At 36.5% G+C, this 20,917-nt stretch overlaps 1 protein-coding gene across 1 annotated transcript in view; it reads left to right on the top strand.

Annotated features, from left to right (window-relative positions):
- TMEM245 (transmembrane protein 245) overlaps positions 1-20,917 on the top strand; it is a 77,480-nt gene that overhangs the window by 15,038 nt on the left and 41,525 nt on the right. Inside the window, exons 7-11 of the mRNA XM_009280195.1 lie at positions 10,407-10,511; positions 11,845-11,927; positions 14,074-14,164; positions 14,976-15,074; positions 18,649-18,780. Of these exons, the coding sequence (XP_009278470.1) occupies positions 10,407-10,511; positions 11,845-11,927; positions 14,074-14,164; positions 14,976-15,074; positions 18,649-18,780 (510 nt within the window). The remainder of the gene's footprint in view (positions 1-10,406; positions 10,512-11,844; positions 11,928-14,073; positions 14,165-14,975; positions 15,075-18,648; positions 18,781-20,917) is intronic.

Genomic DNA, 20,917 nt, shown 5'->3' with positions numbered 1-20,917 from the left:
GAAGGTCAACAAAAGCATTAAAATGGCTGTAGGAAATAAGTAAAGATTTGACAGCGTTCATTGAGGAAGAATTTGAAAAAGGAAAAGTCTTTTGGAATACAGCTATGAACAAGATAAAGGGGGTTTCCAAAGGTAGCTGAAAATATTAACATGTTAGGATAAAAGCTTACGTTATACAAAGCTTTTCATTAAAAGCTTTTGTTCTGTAAGTAAGAAGACTCTAGACACAATATCATATATATTGTATTTCATGAGTTGTCAAGTTTAGTATCCTTGTCTTGCATAACTATATGATACAGTATCCTTCCTAATTCCACTAAGTCTTTTCTCCTTAAAGAAGGTAGGGCTTTTGTCGTAATGTGCAGCAGAACTTCCCACTCTTCAGATTAAATGTGTTTAAGGTCAGTTTATATTCATGTTGTTCTTGTCGAAGCAAAAGAACAGTGTTGGCAAAACTCATTTGTCCATCTCCTCTGTCCCTCCCTTTTTTTAGATGGCAGTCATATTCCTTCTGAGTCTGTGCTGTGTGTATTAAAGCAATTCAAGCTCTTTTAGCCGTTACAAGAAGGACACTTGATACTCTGCATGATTCTGTTGTCCTCGTTTGTGCCTATTCTAATTACAGTTCACCTGGCTTTATCATGGGTGGCTGGAATTAGATGTGGTCTTCCAATGCTTATCACACTAATGCTTTCATTTCTTTTAAGTTCTACTGGATATGCTTATTCTGTGCATTGTAGGATCATGGATGCATCTTATTTCTGAGAATTTGGGAAGCAATGCCATAGGATATTGGCAATTGTGATTTTTTGTGGGGACAGGGAAAGGCAAGGAATGAAAGTTGGATTACCAAACATTTTGGCTTCAGTAGGCACTGTTGAAGAGGAAGTAAAAATATGCAAACACAAAATAGAAATTCATGGAGTAAATTGTTACAGCTTACCTTTTATGAGTGTGTGTGGGAAATCAAGATTGAAGGATCATTTCCTTTGCAGTTAGATGTTTGTTTTTTTTAATATTTTATTTGTACTTTCTTTTCCTGGGAGCTGAAGCTGCTTAGTGATTTTTTTTTTTTTTGGTTGGTTGGTTTGGTTTGGTTTTTTTGTATACTGAGTTAATTGGAGGCTGAATCTCAGCATCAGGACGTATTGGGGCTCTTAGCTAAGTACAGCAAGCCATTGACAAGGTCTGTTTCATACAAATATCTAGTGGTACTACTTGGTCTTTCCAAAGTGGTATGCCCGATGAGGAAATAGTTCCAGTTTTGAGTAAAAGGTAGTGAGGACAAGGAAGACATCTTAGAACGGCATGTCTCTTTCTCCCAAACGGAAGCTTAGCAGGCTAGTGTAGGTGGTCCGGAAAATAACCCATTGTGAGAAATTATGGAAGAGTACTGCTCATGCATGCAGATCTTTGAGCTTTACTGATTATGTCTGTTTCTTAAATAAAAGCAGTAAGAAAAGAACTGCTCTTCTTCTTTCCCACTGCTCATCAATCTCTCGTTATCTTGGAAATGCAGACAAATTTGAACTGAAGAGAAGTTCTGATCAAGAGGAAAGAAAGTAGGGCATTGCTTTTTATTTTCTTTATAAACAGTAGGTCAGGCTGTGCCTGTATGTGCAGGCCTGCTTTAAATATGGACTATGGAAATAGGATGTCCTTACTGTATTATTTAGTCCCTGGTTGTGCAGTTGCCCCATGGAGCCAACAGACGCAGCAGTTCAGATATGAGAGACTTCCTGAAGGAAAGAGTACGGAGGCTTCTGTTGTCATCCATCAAGTCATCTTAAAACTTAAAAGATATGGTGTTGTGCATGTTTTTATCAACAGTCAAGAACTAATAATTTGCTTCACTGATTTTTTTTTTTTTTTTTTTTAAAGATGACTTATCTTTTAATATGGTGACTGTAGTTTTATTTTGATTAGAGTTTGCGAGGGAGTTCAGCAGTATAAACAGTTGCTCAACTGCATGCACTGGACTTACTAATTAGAATGTGCTAGTATTCTGCATGCATGCTTTCTGGTAGACTTCAGTGAATCGTAGTTATTATATGTTTTTTTCTAGGTATAGCATACTAGAATTTTATATATGGAGGACTGTAATAGATTGTTTGGACTTCAGGCAAAGTCAAGGTTTGGTTCTTCTGGTACCAAGTTTAGCACATAGTTAAAACAAGCACAGAAAACAGGCAGAATCTCTACTAGTGCATATATTATTCTAGGAAATACTTCCATAAACATGTAAGATCTTATATAAATAGTTTTCCAATAACATACTGGAAAAGCAGCTGTAGCCTTGTTAATTTTGGATGACCTGAAGATTAGAATTAAGCTGTAGCCTATTTTTAAGTGTAGATTGATAATGTTTGTAGCACTACTTAAACATCAGTATTGGTAAGATAGTAGGCAGGTAGAGCCGCCCAGATATTGTCTTAAACATTAATAAAAAAGATTGTTATTTTTGTCATATAATGTTATTTCCTAGTTATTGTATTTGTCAAACCACAACACAATTCCAGGAGGCTGAAATTATAGAAAAATACCAAAGACTTCCTTTCACATTCTGCTAAAATCTCAGGCTAACAATAGAGCTCTAGCTTTTGTTGTATTGGAGTTGCAAAGTGCAGAAATACAGCCATGAGATCTATGTTTTTTCCAAACTGAATCTAATGTATAGTGGGTTTTAGTAAGCAGAAGTAAAGTTAAAGTCAAGAGTATGTCACTGAGTCAGTAAACAACTTTACCTTTCTTCACTGAGAAACTATTCCATAGGTGAAGAGGTAAAATAGAAACAAATTCTACAGTGTCAGTTTGAGGCTTTTCAAGCTTTGTCATTGCTTTCCATTACTGTGATTCTTTCCATGAGTAGTAAAAGTGGGTGCTTTGTGACATATTTTATTTTCATGTTTCCTGATGTTCATATTTCTTTGTAAATCTGCTTCTTGCTTCTGATATAACTTAATTAACATTCTGAGATTTTTTTAATTTGAAATGTTCTTACATTTTGTTTTCATTGGGAGCTAATACAATTTCTGGCAACTGGTGAAAACACTAGATTTTTTTTTGAGCATTCAATGATCCTGTTTTCAGGGAGAAACAAACTTCACTTACTTGATCTTAACCTCTAACACAGATGAATAATAACATTAAAGCTTTTCACTGCTGTGATTGTGCTGCTAACTGATTACTAATGGCTAGAATTAAGAGTATAGTCCTACATAAACTAGGTCTTAAAATGGGTGTACTTGAGGAGTATGGGTGAGAATTAGCAAGGAAAGCAACTGTAGTACAAAAGGAGAAATTGACTGTTGAGAAGTGCAAAGAACCTTCTGCACAACCAATAAAATTATATGAAATCCATACATTTATTTGATCTACAATATACTGTTGTGTGTATATTGGATTTAATTACGTATTTGATGGTGTGCCATTCAATGTGAATGTTGTAATATGAATGTGGTACTAAAAAACATATAAAATTTGTTTAACAATAGTTGACATAATAGGAGTGTTTTGAAATACATAGGAAGCTCCCTGAATGGGAGTATTAATGCAATAAACAAGTATCTCGTGTTAAGTTTTGGTGTTTCAGTAAAGTGCCCTTCTCAGAGTACTTTTACAAGTCCTGCTCTGAATTCTGAAATGTTAAGTCTCAGTATAATTAAACTGGAATTGCCCAGATTATGCTGATAGCTCTGTTAATATCATTAAAGTTGTTCGTATTTGTTATATCCCTCTTTGTTTCAAAAAGTGCATGGTAATAGTAAAATCTAGATTCTTGCATTAGAAGTTGTTATAATCTTTTCTTCCTATTGCAATTTACCTTTGTGTCTGGAACAATTTCATTTTCATTCTGTGGATGACTTTGCCTGCCTCTCATTGCTTTTTTTGCCCTCTCTATTACTGCATTTTTCAATAATTTTCCACTGTGTTCTTGTCTTTTTTTCCCTTTATCTTCCATCTCCCCCTGCCACTGACAAGCTGTGGCACTGGCTTAATGAGAAGGTAAACAAACAGAAAAATTGTGATTCCAGCTAATGGATTCTGTGGTTTTGGGGAGGTTTGGTTTTTTTCTCCCAGCATGAACACCCCTTAACATGCCTTGCTTCTTAGTTTTCTCTCCCAAGTGTCTCTTTTCCAGCTCTTGATATAAGCTACTGAAGGTCATATAATTCTGCCTGATTTCTTGTCTTCTACTAAATGAATGCACATAGTTAAATGTTTTGTACAGCAGAATATTGCATTAGCCTTTCAAGCAGTAGTTGGATTTAGCAGCACTTTTATTTAAGAACAGTTGATCTCCACCTGGTCCCCTCTTATATGCATAACAAAACCAGTTCTCTCCCGGACTGGAGAGCTGTTCTCTGCTCAGAGAAAGCATCAGTTAACTGAACTAACATGGGAGTGGTGAGGGTGAAGCACAGTTCTAAAGCTATGAATGTAGTGCTTGCAGATAGTGCATTGACTGGCTTCAGCCAGTGCTGTTAATCTTTTACTTTTGAAGTGTCAAACTGGCCTGTATATTCAGTGGTGTTCACTGTAGCAGGAGTGAAATGAGAATATTCATCGTCTCAGAACTGCTGAATCTCATGACAGTCTTAAGGGAAGTGAGGGCTAGTAAAAAAACCATAAAAAATATAATTAAAGCAGTTGGTATAGCTAGAACATTTTTTCTTCTGTGTGACTTTTAAAAGCGTGTGATGTGTTTTATAAGAAATGCACTCCTCGGTTCCCATGGTTCATCTTAGTCAACTAGGGTTCTTTGGGGAACTGTCATCCCAAGAGAAGTGAAAACTGATTCAGCCCATACTTGGCCTCATGTGTGACTGAAACCTGGACAACTCCTCAATGCAGTGATATCTCTCTGGGACTTGGGCAGTGTCATTGCTTCAGACAAGCACAGAGCTGGAGAGGGATGCCTGTAGCATGTGTATGTCTGCAGGACCTCAGAGTTTTAAAGGTGAAAATCTAGTATGTGATAAAATATATGAACTCCAAGTAATTAAGTGAAAGAGAAAAAAATCAAATACCATATCTTGAAATGGGTTATGCTTCCAGCAGCAACTTTTATCCTCGCTTACCACTTCAGTATTAGTGGGAGAGTCAGAACAGTTACTATGGTTTTATAAACAACAACCCATCCTTTCCATTCAGTAGCTATTACAATAGAAACCATAGATCTGCCTTGCATGTTGTGAAAGGCACCTGAAATACTGTCCTTCTGAATGCTGTTGAAAACAAGCAGAACAGAGTAGAGCATGGACTGGCACAACTCTCCAAAAGGTTCTTGTAAGCAATGAAATGGGGCTGCACAGCTGGTATCTGCTGTGGGTGGCAGATGGGGAATAATGCTGCATGTAGTGTCCAGGCTGAGCAGCTATAATGAATTTAGAAAGTTTGATCTACAGTATTTAATCGGTGAACTCAGGATTATATGATGGGGGACTTTCTGTGTTTCTGAATAAGAGGGTAGAATTGCTTGTTTTATGATTCAGTTATAATTGCCCACAAAGAGGTGAATTTTTGAATGTTCTTTTGCCCTTGAATATCGTTTGGTTGTTTTTAAAATTACATTTTTATTTCCTGACTTTGAAATGTTTGTGTTATGTGAATGACTTAAAATTAGTAAATATGTGCAACCATAACCCTTCATAAAAAATTTTTGATTAGGTATTTGTTTGTTAGCATGGTTTAGGTGAAGAGCTGAGCTTAGTGAGCCACAGGTGAAAGTTTAGTCTCAACTACTTTTTTTTTCTGGCTCTGAGTTTGTCATTTGCTTGTTTGAAAATTCATGTATGTAGATCAATTTTTTCCTTAATATTGATAAGCTGCAAAAATAATTTCACTGTAATTGCTTTGAACTCTAAAATGTCTGGATTTTATTTTTAGTTTAGAGATTTGCATTATTGGGCAAGACCCTGTGGATATAGTTTCTTAACAGAGGGTTTTTTTAGTTCCTAGGAGCTGTTTTTAAAAACTACTGTTTTACTTTACCGTTTCATAGGAAGAGATCCTGAAAGTCCTATAGTATTACATGCAGTGCTGACTCCTGTGCATGAGCGAGTAGTACTAATATTATAATCAAGATTAAAAAAAAAAAGGCAAAAACAAATACTGTGCAAACACTATCAGGTTCTTGCGAGTTTGTTTTGTTCTATCCACTTTGCCAACACGTAAGCAAACAAAGGAGTATTAATAATAATAATAATTAAAAAAAAAAATCATACTCTAGCAGAGGCAAAGAAAGGAGGATATTTGTAATACAGAACGCTGGATGTATTTAAAAGGTTGCTGCCTTTGCACCTTTCTCCTTTTTGCCTGTCTTTGAAGGGAAGTACTTGTGAGAACTTCAGAAATTATCAGAAAGATAAATTTCTGATAATTAACCAAGAAACTAAAAATACACCACCTAGACGTGGCAGAGTTTGAAATGATGGTTGGTTATGGCTGCTAGTGATAAACCTTATTTTTTTTTTTTCTTCCTGTCTAAGAGCTTCTGTCAAAGAGCTGCTTGAGACTTTTTTTTTTTGTCAAACAAGAATAATATATAATCACATATTTTAATGAGGTATATGTAGCCCAAAATATAGGAGTCTTTAGAAAGAATTGCTAAATTCAGCTGTTGCTGTTGGAGGGACACTGGTGTGTAAATAGACTTGAGACCTCATAGAGACTGTTCTCTATCTTTTCTAACTTAACTACTCATCTGACTCATCTCAACATAATGAGATGTGTCCTGATGACAGGCTTCCCCTTATTCTCATCAGATGATATTATAAGATGCTATCCTCAAATATTAACTGAACTAAAGGGAAGTGTCAACAAGTCTAAGAAATGTCTTGGAAAAAATCCTGATAGATAGTGAAGCTGTTTAAAGAAAAAAAAATAGTCCTTTTTGGTAATTTTATGTAGATTTAATTGAAAATGAAGTAGATGTCCAGGCATGCTTCCCTGTGTGGGTAATGCAGTAAATACAACATACTAGAAAAACTAGTGTTCTGATGGCTATGCAGTGTGAAACGTGAAAATATGAATTCATAGATGATGTATCATACTGCATAACATGGAGAACCTGTCTAGATAGTAGGATTCCCAATTATTAAGCATGAACTGCAGTTCTGTTACAGCTCAGTGTAATATGGTTTGTATCATCACCCAAAAGTTGAAAGCAGGAAGTACTTGCAGATTATTGAGAAGCATTTTAACTGAATGCAACTCATCTTAAAAACATTTTTTACAGTGAGCTAAATTTAAGAAAAAATTTAAAAGTTGGTATCTTTTCCTTCAAAACTGTGACAATTAAGGATAGTTTTTTGTGGACAGTCTATCACAAATCAGTAACATTTCAGTTTGGTTTTACAAGTGTGACCTTCTGTAGCTTAGAAGCCTGGCTTTCCTTTACCTTTGCATAATTTTGGATGTTGTGGCAGCATCAGCTTCCTGCTGTTGACTAACCTTTAGATTGGAAGTTTGGAACTGCATTTAAAACTTCATGATCTCTGGCTAATGACTAGTGTTTAGTCAGTATATGTTTGTCTTCGTGTGCATGCCCATGGTTTACAGGAAGGATGTAAAGGGAGGTCTGACAGGGTTGTGGTAAGAATGAAGTCTGGACCTGATTTCAGTGGTAAGTACAAGCACACAGGGATTTAACAGTCTAGCTTACCTTCAGTAACATAGCACCTATGCATTATTTAGCATGAGTGTGCAAAGGTGAGTGCTTCCTAAGTGTTGTGGGTAAATGTAGAGGAAGGAAGGGAAGTTTAATAGCAAGCAAATTAAAGGAGAAGGAGTAAATACAGCCCTAAATGAATGTTGTGCATCTGCTTTTACTTCTGCAATACTCAGTCCAATTCAGTCTTCTCCTGTGATACGCCTGTACCAGTTGTATAACTTGGATCTCATTAAGACTGTGGTGAGAGATGTAGTTGCAGTACCTGTAGGCATACCAGAGCTGGCTTTCATCTAACTTGCTTGGGCTACCTGCCCAAGTAAATAAACACAAAGTGGGCTCGCATGGCTAAGGCTGCTGCCTGTACTGGTACAACGTCAGTGCTGCCATTACTTTACTAACTAGATTAAAGGTAATTCAGGCTTTACATGTGCTGCAGCTGCACCTCAATGGCAGTGTAGGCATACTCCAACCCACAGTAAGGAGTATCAAGAAAAGATCCCCTGTTCTTCATGTTCCAGTTCAGAGAGAGAGTCCTCATCCTGATCTTTTGGAGCTTGATCTTCCAGTAGTAGCTACCATGGTGAAACATCTAAAGCATCCAGTTTCAGCTGGATGAGATTTCGTCTATTGGACACCACTCACACAATCACCGAGGCTAGCGTTTTTGGAAGTCTCTGACAGTACCTCCAATTTCTTGGGTTCAGTGAGTCTGATTAAGGTGCTATATGTAAGACTAGTGGATTTCTTTTATCTCTAATTTAGAAAGTAAATAGCAATTAGTTTGAACTTTGTTAGCTGAGAACTAACAAGGGCAGCTTTAGTTTTTAATAGCTTCATTTTGAAGCCCATGCTATAAAATTTCCATCCCCTGGCCATCCAGTGTTTTTCAGTGATACTTTTGGTTTCTGACCTTTAGAACAGGGACTTTTATTTCTCGCTTCTCTTGCGTAATCCTTAGATGTATGTGAGGCTTGGAAGGGCACAGCAAATCCTGTTTTCAGTCTTCTTTCCAAAGGGCTAACAGCTGCATTTAGAGGCTACTCAGAGTTTTTCAGAAAGCTTCAGTACTGCTGCAGGCAGGTAACCTCCCTCTAGCACTAGCAAGGCATTTCTGGTGGCTGAAATATTTCAGCAGTGCTGAAAAATGTTAAAAATATCTAAGAAGATTTTGCAGATTCCTTCAGGTTCTCTGAATTCCTTTCTGCAGGTCATAATGTAGTGCAGATTTTGTTACAAAAACTTGCTGGCTCACCACCTTGTTTCTTTTAAAAGGATTTTGCTTTCTTCCAGTTTTCTTTATCATTTTGAACAACAGTTCTAAAATGCTGAATATAATCCTTGTGTTAATTTAGATCAAACAAGGAGCTGGTTGTAAAAGAACCTGAAGTTTAAAAATAATTGCTTTATGAACATTAACTGCTCAGATGCTACAGGATGAGCACAAAAAAAAATCCTTACTTTTTTTTCAAATAGGAGATATAACTTCAGCGTTAACCAATTCAATCATCACACAGCAGTCTGTAGAAGTCAGTTGTTCCAGGGCCAATTTCACGTGTAGGGATAGGGTAAATAATGAAGAAAGAACTAATGTAAACCATCAGCAAGCATATTAGTAGTTTTGTAAGATCTCTAACTAGAAAGTTACCAGCCTAATCGATGAATATATAACTTGTACTCACGTGGAAATACTTTCATCTACTGCACATTGGCTTTGACCACAGTTCTCTTAAAGCACAAATTTTACAGCTGTCCTGCTGCTGCTGCTTTTTCCTGCAGTAATGCCAGATGGAGTAGAAATAGCCTTGGTATTTGAACCATAGAAGCTAGAAAAATGTATTTGGCCATACTCGGATGGGCTTTCACAGCTTTTTATGTAAACAGTCAATTTGTGTATGAGACGAAGCTCAGCTTGCACTATTCTAGAGTACTTTGCGTAGGCGCATGGCTGAGCAGGTTTATTGTTTTGAATGACGTTATCAGAATTTCTCTAATCTTAAGTGGTATCGCTATTTGTTTGTGGACATGTATAGAATGGGCCTTTCCATAAACTGACAGAACAACATACACACCTGTTTCCTTCATCAGTAGGTTTAGCTGATGCATGTTTAATGCTGAGCATCCTTTCGAGATTGAAAGTGGATAGATATAGTCAGTGCTGAATAATTGGCCTGATGTTCAATAATGTAGAAAACCTCCAGCCCCATTTCAGTTCAGAAGGTGATGAGCAGCTTTAAAAATTTGGTTACTTGCAGAAATACCTCATTTGTCATTTAGATGGCCATTAGCTATTCATTGAAAGTCATGGTTGTACTTTACAGTATACCTTGATAGCTTCCAAGTCCTGCACAGATAGTATCTGTAAGTTTCCGAGTTGCTGAAGGACAAGAAACAAAGACAAATTTCTAGGCTCATAGCTGACATGAATGCTAGCTTCTTTAGGTCTAGTAAGTAAATGTTGAATTATTGCTTGCTTTGCAGAGAGCTTGCTGTGTCTTGTGGTAATGTGTAAATGTCGTTTGCAAAATCACATGTCATACCATGACCGTAATCATGCTAACATTGCTTCTTAATTGTTCATCTCCAAGCTTGGGCATAAATGCTGTTTGATTAGAGCCTGATTTTGCACTGTGATTGTAAATAAAGATAACAATACTGTCATATACCATACAGCATTGCTTTCATTAAAGATTGATTTATATGCTATGATTTGTTTTTTCTTTTTTCTGCACAGATGATCGTGTGGTTGGAGAAAATGCTAGATAAAATAATCAGCATTTTCATAATATTTTTGCTAGTGATAGGAACCCTTCTGCTAGCCCTGCTCCTTACTGCAAAGGTACAGTACGCTAGGGAATGTAATCATAGAGCTCATTTTAAATGCTGAATGAAAGTCACTGATACTTATGCAAAACTGTGTAGCTTAAAGAATTTTTTGAAAAATTTAGCAACTAAATGCTCTGTAGTTGAACTTCTTACCATTCCAAGACTTCCTGTATATAAAAAACTTCTTACCATTCCAAGACTTTCTGTATATAAAAATCTATATATTTATATTTACTTGTATTTATATGTTTATTTACATACATAACAAAAATATAGACATTTGAAAATACGGAATTTATTCTATTAAAATAATTACTAGCTTAGATATTACAGGAACAGATTTGTTTTGCATCTTGTTACACTTCTCTTGTCAACAGCAGAGCCAATTAGAATTTTTTCTTATTAATTTACCTTGCATCAGAAACATATTTGCAAAATGTTTAAGGTGTATTTGTCAATTTGTTTGTGTAATTGCCTGTAATAACCTCATGGTATCCTGTTCTGAGTTAAATGTGCCGAGATTCATGATCAGATGTTCTCTGAAATTGATTTTTTTTGTTTGTGTTTGGGGGGTTTTTTTCCTTACCAGAAGAGGTCACTCATGTACTTTTTTTTTATCCTTTTTTTTTTTTTTTTTAAACGGAGCTGTGTTCATACTTGAAACGGTCAATGGAGATTGAATGTTTGACTTGAATACAGTTACGGAACAAAAATCAATGGGTTCTGATGTCAATCTCCTTTTTCCAAAATGTAGGCTTATGTAATGTTGAATGCTTAAAATTGAAAGCTTTAAAAGTTGTGCAAACATTCCTGTCTAAAGCTTCCTTATATTCATAAAAGGAACATTAAGATATTTGTAAAAGGTGTCTTTTATCATTCTTATTGAAGAATTAATTTGGTGTGGCACTTCATAGCATCGTTGGTCATGTTAGAGCTGAGCATTCATTAATTTTTACACTTCTTTGATCCATGACTTAAAAAGGTATTTCTGAAACTGTGCTTTGTATTTTAGTACTTCCCTTGACAGCACTGCTGTATTGTTAAATTTTTTCCGCTGATGAGATAAGGTTTAAATTTCCATTTGCTATTACTAGTCACACAGTGTGTGACCAAAATTGTCAAAAAAGACTGATGATTATTGTATTGACTGCTTTTTTGGGTTCATGGCACTTCATTCTTCATAATGGGTTGTCTACGTTGGAAGATTATTCTTTAAAATGTATAAACTGGTCACCCTTCCCCTCCCCCCCCCCCCCCCAAAAAAAAAAAAAAGAGAAACCTCTCTGAATGTAGGAAGAGTTCTAGTTTGCATTACATAACATTTGTCCTCTCTATATTTAATTTAGGTACATCAAGAGAGTGTTCACATGATTCAAGTCACAAGCAGCTTGATCAATGAGACAGTAGCCAGTCACCCAGAATGGGCAAAGTAAGAATGCTGAAGTTAAGCAAATAGTATAGGGTGGATGAACAAGCTTCCAGGTGCTCTTATGCATAGTTTTTAATTTTAAAAAATCCCCTAGGTGAACAGAAATGGGAATGACTGTTGCAGGCAGATGTAGAAGCTAAACTCTCAGGCAGCATTAGTGTTTATGCATTACTCTGGAGGACTGTCAATGTGGTATCTCATTTGAGGACTGGTTGGACTTTGGAGAAGGACAGCTGTATAAACTTCTCTAGTTACAGTTTTGGAGAAACACCTGCATAGTGCAGAGAATAAAGAGGTCTATTCTTTTCCCTTTTATCTGCGTAAGAAAAGTAATGGCAAAGAATGCTCTCTGTAGAAGGTTGTGAGATGAGAGCTGGATTATTTTTTCAATGTGGAGAGCTGGCTGCAGGATGCCTTTGAGGGAATAGGAGTTGAAGAAAAGGTTTTTGGAGTGAACTGAAGAAGAGTTAGAGGGTGGAAAGAATGGTGGCTGAGGAGAGTTTGGTATGAATCAGTTGGGAAGGGCTGTTCCTATTAAGAGTAGATGTGTATAGTGTATGCAGTGGGAGATTTATAAGATACTGTCTGTGTAATGATTAAAGCAAACACTAAGGCAAATATTAAGGGAGAGAGAAGATTTTGAGAGAAATGCATACAGAGAAAAACAAGGGCACACTGGTGAGCAGAGAAGGTGATTGCATGAACAGCAGAGGGGGGGAGTAGGTAAGACTGAAGAGTGATTTTGAAGGGGGGTGATGTTCCAGTTTGCTTTCGTTTCATGCACTCACTCCCAGTGAGTCCGGGCACTTACCAGGAAAAAAGAATTGTCTCCTGGACGAGAATGGTTGACTTTTTTCAAGGGCACTTTCTAAACAAAAGCGATGATTGTTGAACAGGATTGAAAGAAAGTGCATGCTGTATTATAAGAGTGAGAGAAATTTTCAAAAACAGAACTAAAACGATATAGTTAATAAACGCTATAGTAATATGTGCTTTAGCAATACTTAGTCACAATCAAGAGAACAGAAGGCACTTAAAAAATGTGTTTGTTTATTCCTTCATGGCATCTCTTGTGTTGTTTGGCCTTTCCATTTTGCCATAAGATGGAAATAAGTAGGACTAATGAAAATGGAAATTTGACTGTCAGAAGCTTATTCACACAATGAAAATACTGGAGTACTAGTTGAGTAATTAGCAGAATTTTAGCTAAAATTTTTATTTCCAGTGTTTGCATCCAAATTTGAAGCATCCAAAACACTATCTTTTAATTCATTAGAAGTAAGTATATCTCTTGCCAAATCCATCAAGCTTCACCAGCTTTCAGAGCTTGACGCTCTTATTACATTTAGAGGTGAGCGACTGAAATGTCTTGGAATTCCAATGCAGAACCCTTCAGAAGGGTTATACAGGCAGAAAAGCTTCCATGTTGATCTTCAGTCAGGTGAACAAATGCAGCAGTTTTATTTCCTGAATGCTTTCTTGTTTTGGAAGGGCTCCAACGTGTGCCATTGAATCAAGATGTAGAAAGAAAGTCAAAGCAGAGAATGTGTGCCCTGTATTCACAAGTGTTGAAATGCTGGCAACTCAGTAGGTTCATTGCTTGAAAGTGACATGAATCCCTGAAGAAATTGATGAGCAAATAGTTTGGTGGGGGCTTAGAAATAACTGGTGCCCAAACCTGTTGCTTCATTTGGTGGTTGCTTTTTCAGGGAAACTACATTAGCAGTTTACACTCAGCTTGTAATTCAGAAGGTTGTCTTTGCGGCTAGACGAGACTGCTTCATATAGTATTTTCAGAAAACTAGAACACTAGGAAAATCTCGAAGAATGTAGTGTGAATAGCATGCATACAGATTGAAGAGCAGATCTCTTGAAAAAGCTGAGATACCAATTTAACTAAGGTTTCAGGAACATTAGAGAATTCCAAATGCAATGACGTGCTCTAGATTTAATTGTGCTTTGCTTATGAGAAAGTCTGTTCCTTGATATGTAGAAGGAAATACTCTAGTTGTAGTAAGTTTATATGTATTTAACCTTAGCTGTTCGTTGTTGTTTTAAAATGTTAATTTGTAATGTGTTTTGGGTGTAATGAAATGGGTAAAATACGTAGCAGTTAACTTTGTTTTCCTTCTTTAAAAAAACCTAGCTGGCTCCCAGAAGCCCAGGTTATTCAGAAGGCACTCAATTCAGCAGCTAATAACGTATACCAGTATGGCCGAGAATGGATTACACATAAGGTAAAGTGAGCTCCCCCACCTTTTTTAATGTTTTCATTTCTTGTATTTCATAAAAGTAAAAAGAAAGAAAAAGATTTTTGTCAGTGGTTCTATTCTGCGTGGTTCACCATTTTGCTGACAGATCTCTTCTTTCCAGTCTCTAGTTTGTGAGTTGAAGGAAGGGTGGGAGTGATTTCAGTAGTCTTTTCTGCTCAGAGGAATATTTATTTTTAAAAGCTGAAAAATCTGCCATCATTTTAATAAGATTGCCAGTGAAAATGCATCAAATAAAGATGAGTAATTTTTTTCATCTAGCTTTAGCTGTCCAATTGTAGACAATGTAGACTTCCACACCACCACCACCACCAGTATTCTAATTTCTATGTGGGTTGGGTGTAGTAGTAGAATGGATTTTTTTAGAAAAAAATTATCATTTATTTAAGTTAACTTTCTTCAGGAGAATTTGCCAGGATTCTTATTTATACATTTTGATATCTATCACACGTCTCAAATTATTTGAAGTATTTACTCTAAAGATGATCAAGGATTTTGGATTAAGTGTTTTAGAGACAGCATTGGTTTTTCAGTGCAGAAAGAAGACCTCAACTTAGTGCAGCAGAATGTTTTGGGGGTTTTTTTACAGACAAACTCTTCACATTGTGAACCATGTTGTCTGAAGTGTGTATTCCGTACTGATACTCAGCTTTTCTAATCATTTGGGTTTGAGCCATGCCTTTACTGACAATCTTGGGTGATTCATCTAGCTTGGAGTTCGTCAGTAGATGCCAGCTTCATTCTGTCCTGTATAATAAAAGATTTCTGTATGTTTTAGCTAAATAAGATTTTAGGAGAAAAAGTGAATAACACCGCTGTGATTGAAAAACAAGTGCTAGAGCTCTGGGACAGGCTTTATCACTCTTGGTTTGTGAAGGTGGGTAACTTATTTAAATGGTATTTATATAAATTATCACTTAGTGCTTTGCGATAATTATGCTAAATATGCATTTCTGAGAAAAAGATTAGCAAAAAGTTGGAATGCTAAGGTCATAATAATAAAGAGTTGGTAAAAATTTCAAGTGTGTAAGATAGATTGTTCTACAGTCACAGATTGAGTACAGCCAGAGCTATGTCCTTCACTTAAGTAGTTATGTGTTTTTATGTATGCCATTTAATTTATGCTTTGCTCACTTTTTATATTTAGTATTTCATAGTTTAGAGCTTTCTGTTGAATTTTTGTGATCTTGAGGGGTTAGGAAAAGGAAACTGGTATTCTGCATCATTTTTATAACTTTCATTAATTTGAAATTTTGAGAAAGAAATGACCTTTCACTAAGTTTCTTACAATGCATTTTTCCCAACTGTAGCATTCCTATAATGGGTTCTGCACACTGAATCTTGAAAAGTTCATAAGCGTTAAATCATTTTCATGCTGCCAGTGCTGTTTGCCTTTTAAAGGAAAAAGCAATTCATTGGCCATGGTGCAATGGAACTATCAAAATCCGGAAGTCATATCCCTGAAATACTTCTGTATATTTAAATAATTGTAATTGTAGTATATGAACACTTTTCTTTATACAGTCGCTTTTAAAGTACCTCTAAAGTTCCAAGACGATCTCTGTATTAAAAGAAGTAAGAGTTTCAGTACAGTAGTCAAAATAGAAGGGGAAAGAATCAGTTTCTTTTTCTGACAAGGTAATGCTGTAGAAAAGCATGTGGAGAGATACCATGACGCTGTTGAGGAATATGGGACCGCTGAGGAGAAACTAAAGCTGTATCTACAATAGATTTTGCTGGCCTTAAGCACTTGGGAGTACTCAGTGTTAAATGCTTGACCAAGAAAAGTGCCTACTTTTCATACAGTTACACTGATAAACCTATTTATGTTAGCTTTTACTAATACAACCTGTGTGTCAGATGGTCTGTAGCCCTGTGTTGTTCAGTAGGGCTCTGTGTCACTACATGTGCTGTAGGAGTACTTTTGTTGCTGCAGTATGCAGCACAGGTTGTGTCTGTGTGTGTTGCATTATGCGATTTCTTTCCTGCAGCTCTTATCTGAGGGAATACTATGAGGCTTCTTTTTTGTAGATGCTCTTCTGGTAGGGTAAGAAACAGCTTTCCTAGCAATCAAAATGGCAGAAAGAGCTTCAGGAATGCACTGATGCTCACTGCCTACAATCCTGAAGTCTGTTCCCCTGGCTGCTGTTTGCATATTAGACACCCTATGTTACCATTGGCCTGCTGGGCTGCAACCGATTATCTGTGTGCTGCAGGTAACTTCTCCAGAGTCTATTTCTAATCTTGCCCCTTCTATTGCACTCCATATCCACATACGTATTTCATCTGAGTGCTTTCTACCTGGCTATTTCCTTCTGTAATATTACAGTAGCCTTGCCTGGTTCTTCAGTGTATCTGAAAACTGGTAAACTAGGTGATAGTGCAGTGTGGAGGACATCTGTACCATATCTAACTCTCTCAGTACAGCTTTCAGGTTCCCCGCTATTTCAGTTGTATGAGCCCAATAATTCAAGTACAGTGAAGCACACACTTCATTTTGAGGCTTGCATAGTGTTGCTCTAGTCTGTACGTGACTGAAGAACCCAGGCTCAGGTGATACTTTTCCATGAAAGCTGTAGAACTGAGGAATAATTGCTGATGAAGCGTGGATTCAATCATTAACTGCTACTTTCTGAGAAGATCAGTAGGTAGCAAATGGTGTATATTTGAAAAGGTTCTAGAGATGTTGTGATAGATCAGTTGCCATTGCGTCTATGTACCCAGTGAAGTAAAATAGTAACAGAATAATAAACCACTTGGAAGATGATAGCATAACTCTGCAATCAAGGTGTCTTTTTCAAGGACAAAAAAAATTTTCTTTACTGAAAGAATGGTTAAACATTGGAACGGGCTGCCCAGGGAAGTGGTTGAGTCACCATCCCTGGAGGTATTTAGAAGACGTGTAGATGTGGCGCTTAGGGACATGGTTTAGTGGGCCTGGTGGTGTTGGGTTGACGGTTGGACTCGATGATCTTAGAGGTCTTTTCCAACCTTAATGATTCTATGACAAGAATCTCCTCTTCCTAGTCCATTCAGGTATGGGATTTTGTTTTGTTTTTAAGATCTAGTGAATTTGCTGAAGAGGAACCAGCTGACAATTTCTTTGAATCCCTTATTTATCAATACCGGAGGCCTTAGGTGCTACAACAGTATAGTTGCTGGGTAACAATGAACTTGAAATGTGTACGAATAACAGTGTTACAAAATTTGCAAATGATACCTAATTCTGCTAGTTAACAGTGAGAGCTGTCTTTGAAAATAGAACTAGATTAACAGAAAATAGATTCTTGATACAGTTTACAAATACAAAAGGCCTATTGGAGGGAGATTTTTGACTACTCATATGTTTCTGCTCTAAATAAACTGCCAGCTCAGAAGAAGGATCTCTGTGTTGCTGTGGATTGTTAAAGAGCATTGCTAATTCTGCATCATAAAGTGTAACAATGCATCTAGGGAGAATTGGTAATAAGCAGAAAATGTAATGTTCTTAGATAAATCAGTGTAGGGACTTCACTTGGAATACTACTTGCCATGTATGCCAAAAAAGATACTGTCATTTTGAATGCAGGCTGGTAAGGTTAAAAGTTTTTGGAAAATTCTAATGGAAGTAGTGGGACGCTTATATAAATATCAGAGTTGAGAACTTGAGAAGTCTCTTGCTATTAAAGATTAGGATGAGATCTGTTGTAGTCAATGGGTTTGCTTAGACTTGCTTACAGTAGAATTTTGGCATCCTTCTCTGAAACACTTGTCACAGTCCCAGACTGAGTCAAATAGTCTCATGCTAGATGGTGATCAGGTGTGATTCAGTTGGACAATAGGCAACTTCATAATTAGGGTGAAGCCACTTAAGGAATTAGCAGTTGTGGTTATGGCCATTTCCCATTGTCTTGCTGTGTTGCAGTTACAAAGCTGTGTAGTCAGAAGAAATCCTCCATGCTTCCAGTTTAGCTTTTAGCTTTTGCATGACTGAACATGGCTAGTGGAGAAGTAGACACTAATTGTGAGAAAACTAGTTGTTTTGGCTTCTGTTTGTATTTTCCTTTGTGGATTGTACTGGGAAAAGTTGTATGTTGCAAACAGTAAATTATGTAGGCAGTAACTGAAATCATTACCTCTTTCTTCTGTGCTTTCATAAAGAGCAAGATAGATACCATTGTATCAGTTAGGCAGTAAAGCTAATGTTTAACTGAGGTGAATCAGTACAGTATACAGAACTGTTAATTATATGGGATATTAACAACGGTTTTCTGTCAGATTTTAATTTTTCCAGTGAACAGAGTACTCCGTACTTCCAGGTATTTTTGAGGATGCCACAATTAAAGCAGCTCTAAGTATTTGGATGCATGTTGGATCTGTTCCTTATTAAGAAAACGCTAGTCTTGGGCTTTCTCATTTCTGTAAGTTATTCAAATGTCTGGTTTCTTTACATCTTTGTCTCTCTTTTTAAGAATGTAACACATTCTGGAAGACACAAGGGACACAAATGGCACATAAACCGTCAAAGCAGCTGGCTTGGTGATATTCTGGACTGGCAAGATGTTGCGTCATTTGTTCATGATAACATTGAAACATTTCTTTCAGTAAGTATTTTTTGCCTTTATTACTAAATAGGTCTTATTTTTAACTGATAATAATTCCTCCTTGGACTACCACTAAGGTTATGGAATTCAAGTACATGGAAATTTATGGGAACACTGTTAGTGTTACTCACAATTACCTAAGCAATTATTGTAAGCCTACTTAGGATATAACTATACTACAAACAGAACTGGTTGTGATGAAGGAGCTCTCCTGATTTCAGCATCTTCATTAATACTAGCTTGCCAGACTTCTTCCTGAGAGAGATTGTTACTGTAGGATTACCTGTGTCACTTGCAAGCTGGTTTTAAATGCTTCATATTTTGTAGTCTACTCTTGGAGGTTGTTTGTTTGGAATTTTCTCTTACTTCATCTGTGTTTTCTAGAAATTGTGGTATTTGCTAAATATTAATTTGCTTCAGCCTTGTTTTTCCATAAAATGTATGGCAAGTGTGGGGTTAGTGGCTTTTCTTTTTGAAAAAGAGACCAATTTGTCTAGGAAACATTTGACCAAGAGGTTGTGGAAAACAATTTTTTTTTTTTTTTTTTAGTAGTCTTACTTTTTTCCCCTCAATTTATTATTCATAATAATTGGGTTGAAAGCAGCTTATTTCTGTCTTCTTTTATGAAAGTTCTGGGGAGAATGAAATTAATACTTTTACAGTGTGTGAATTCCTGAATTAATGCACTGGACTTTTCACCTCATGAGGAGAAAAAGAAAAAGCATTGAAAACAATCCAAACTGAAGCAAATACATATCTCTCAAAAATGATGTTAAGTCTGAAACACTGAATATACAGAGTCAACCCCTGATATAGTTAATTTTTGACTTGAGCTGTTGTCATAAACTAGAAGTATCTTCAAGTTACTGTTTATCCATTTTGGAAGAATATTATTTATACCTAACTCGCAACATAATGTTTCTGTGGATGCAATTTAAGCTAGCGTCTGCCTGGAGGCAGTTCTTGGTTTAGACTGATGGGCACGTGTGCTTTTTCTGTCGTTCCCCAACTGCTGCTTAAATGGTTACAGTTTCTATCATAGAAGAAGGTGTGAGTCAAGAAAAAGTTGAGAGAAACTTTATTGTAGTGAACCTTTTTTCAGTTAATAGTGAAATTTGCTTAATACTTCCTCAAAGTTGACCATGCATGCTTGAGGCAGAGTTATAAAAATGCATGACACATCATCATGTAAAATCAATATGGAGTTTCCTTCTAGGCAAGAGGGAGAGAAGGAGGAGAAACTACAGGATAGGTGCTAGCCATGTCATTTACAACATTACTGCACAGTGCTCAGAAACCATGATGATAAGTGTACTTCAGTAATCTAAGTAGGCTAGAATAATGCAGGAGATAGTGTAAAGAGAATAAATATTTAAGTCTGAAATACATTAATATTAAAATTTTCATCTAGCTAGCATGCTTTGCTTTACTTCTAAAATCTGGTTTAGAATTTCAGGGAAAAAAGTGCCAGCAGTTGATACTTTCCTGTTTATTTCCATGAACTCATTACTCATCAGCTGTGGGGAAGCACCTGTCCTTTTTCTCCATATACTCGTGTCCTTAATGACAGACTGTAAACCAGTCAGCATAGTATATAGCTCTAAATCCTGATTTCACATCCTTACTGGACAGCATTTTCTTTGCTAGCTTGCTCATCCACGATGCATTGCATAAATATTACTCATGCTGATATTTCAAATTAAAATTGATGAAAATCTGATTTCTCTGCTTGTCTAGGTCATTAAAACTTGGAAATGATGAAAATAAGAATAGTTTTGACTTAAGTCTGGTGTAAGCAAGTTGCTTACCTACCCTAGGATACAATGGAAGCTTACTGTATTCAGGATCTATGTTTTTATGAGAGAATGAAAATCTTTCTCTTGGTATTTTGAAGAGGAACAATGAGTTATTAGAATGGCATACTGAATTGGGAAGGATCAATATTTTAAATTATATGGGTGCTTTTGAGGGGGCTTGTTTTTTGGGGTTTCCTTTTGCTTTTGGGTGGATTTTGTTTGCGTTTGGTTTGGGGTTTTTTGGCTTTTTTGTTTGCTTTTTTGTGTCTTATGGGACTTTGGGTAGGTTTTTTGGGTTTGGGTTTTTTTTTTTTTTTTGGGGGGTTGTGGTTGGGGGGGGG

Source organism: Aptenodytes forsteri, unplaced genomic scaffold (genome assembly GCF_000699145.1).
Source record: "Aptenodytes forsteri isolate BGI_AS27 unplaced genomic scaffold, ASM69914v1 Scaffold114, whole genome shotgun sequence".
In the NCBI taxonomy this organism is placed as follows: Eukaryota; Metazoa; Chordata; class Aves; order Sphenisciformes; family Spheniscidae; genus Aptenodytes; species Aptenodytes forsteri.
This window is presented reverse-complemented; position numbering and strand designations above follow the sequence as displayed.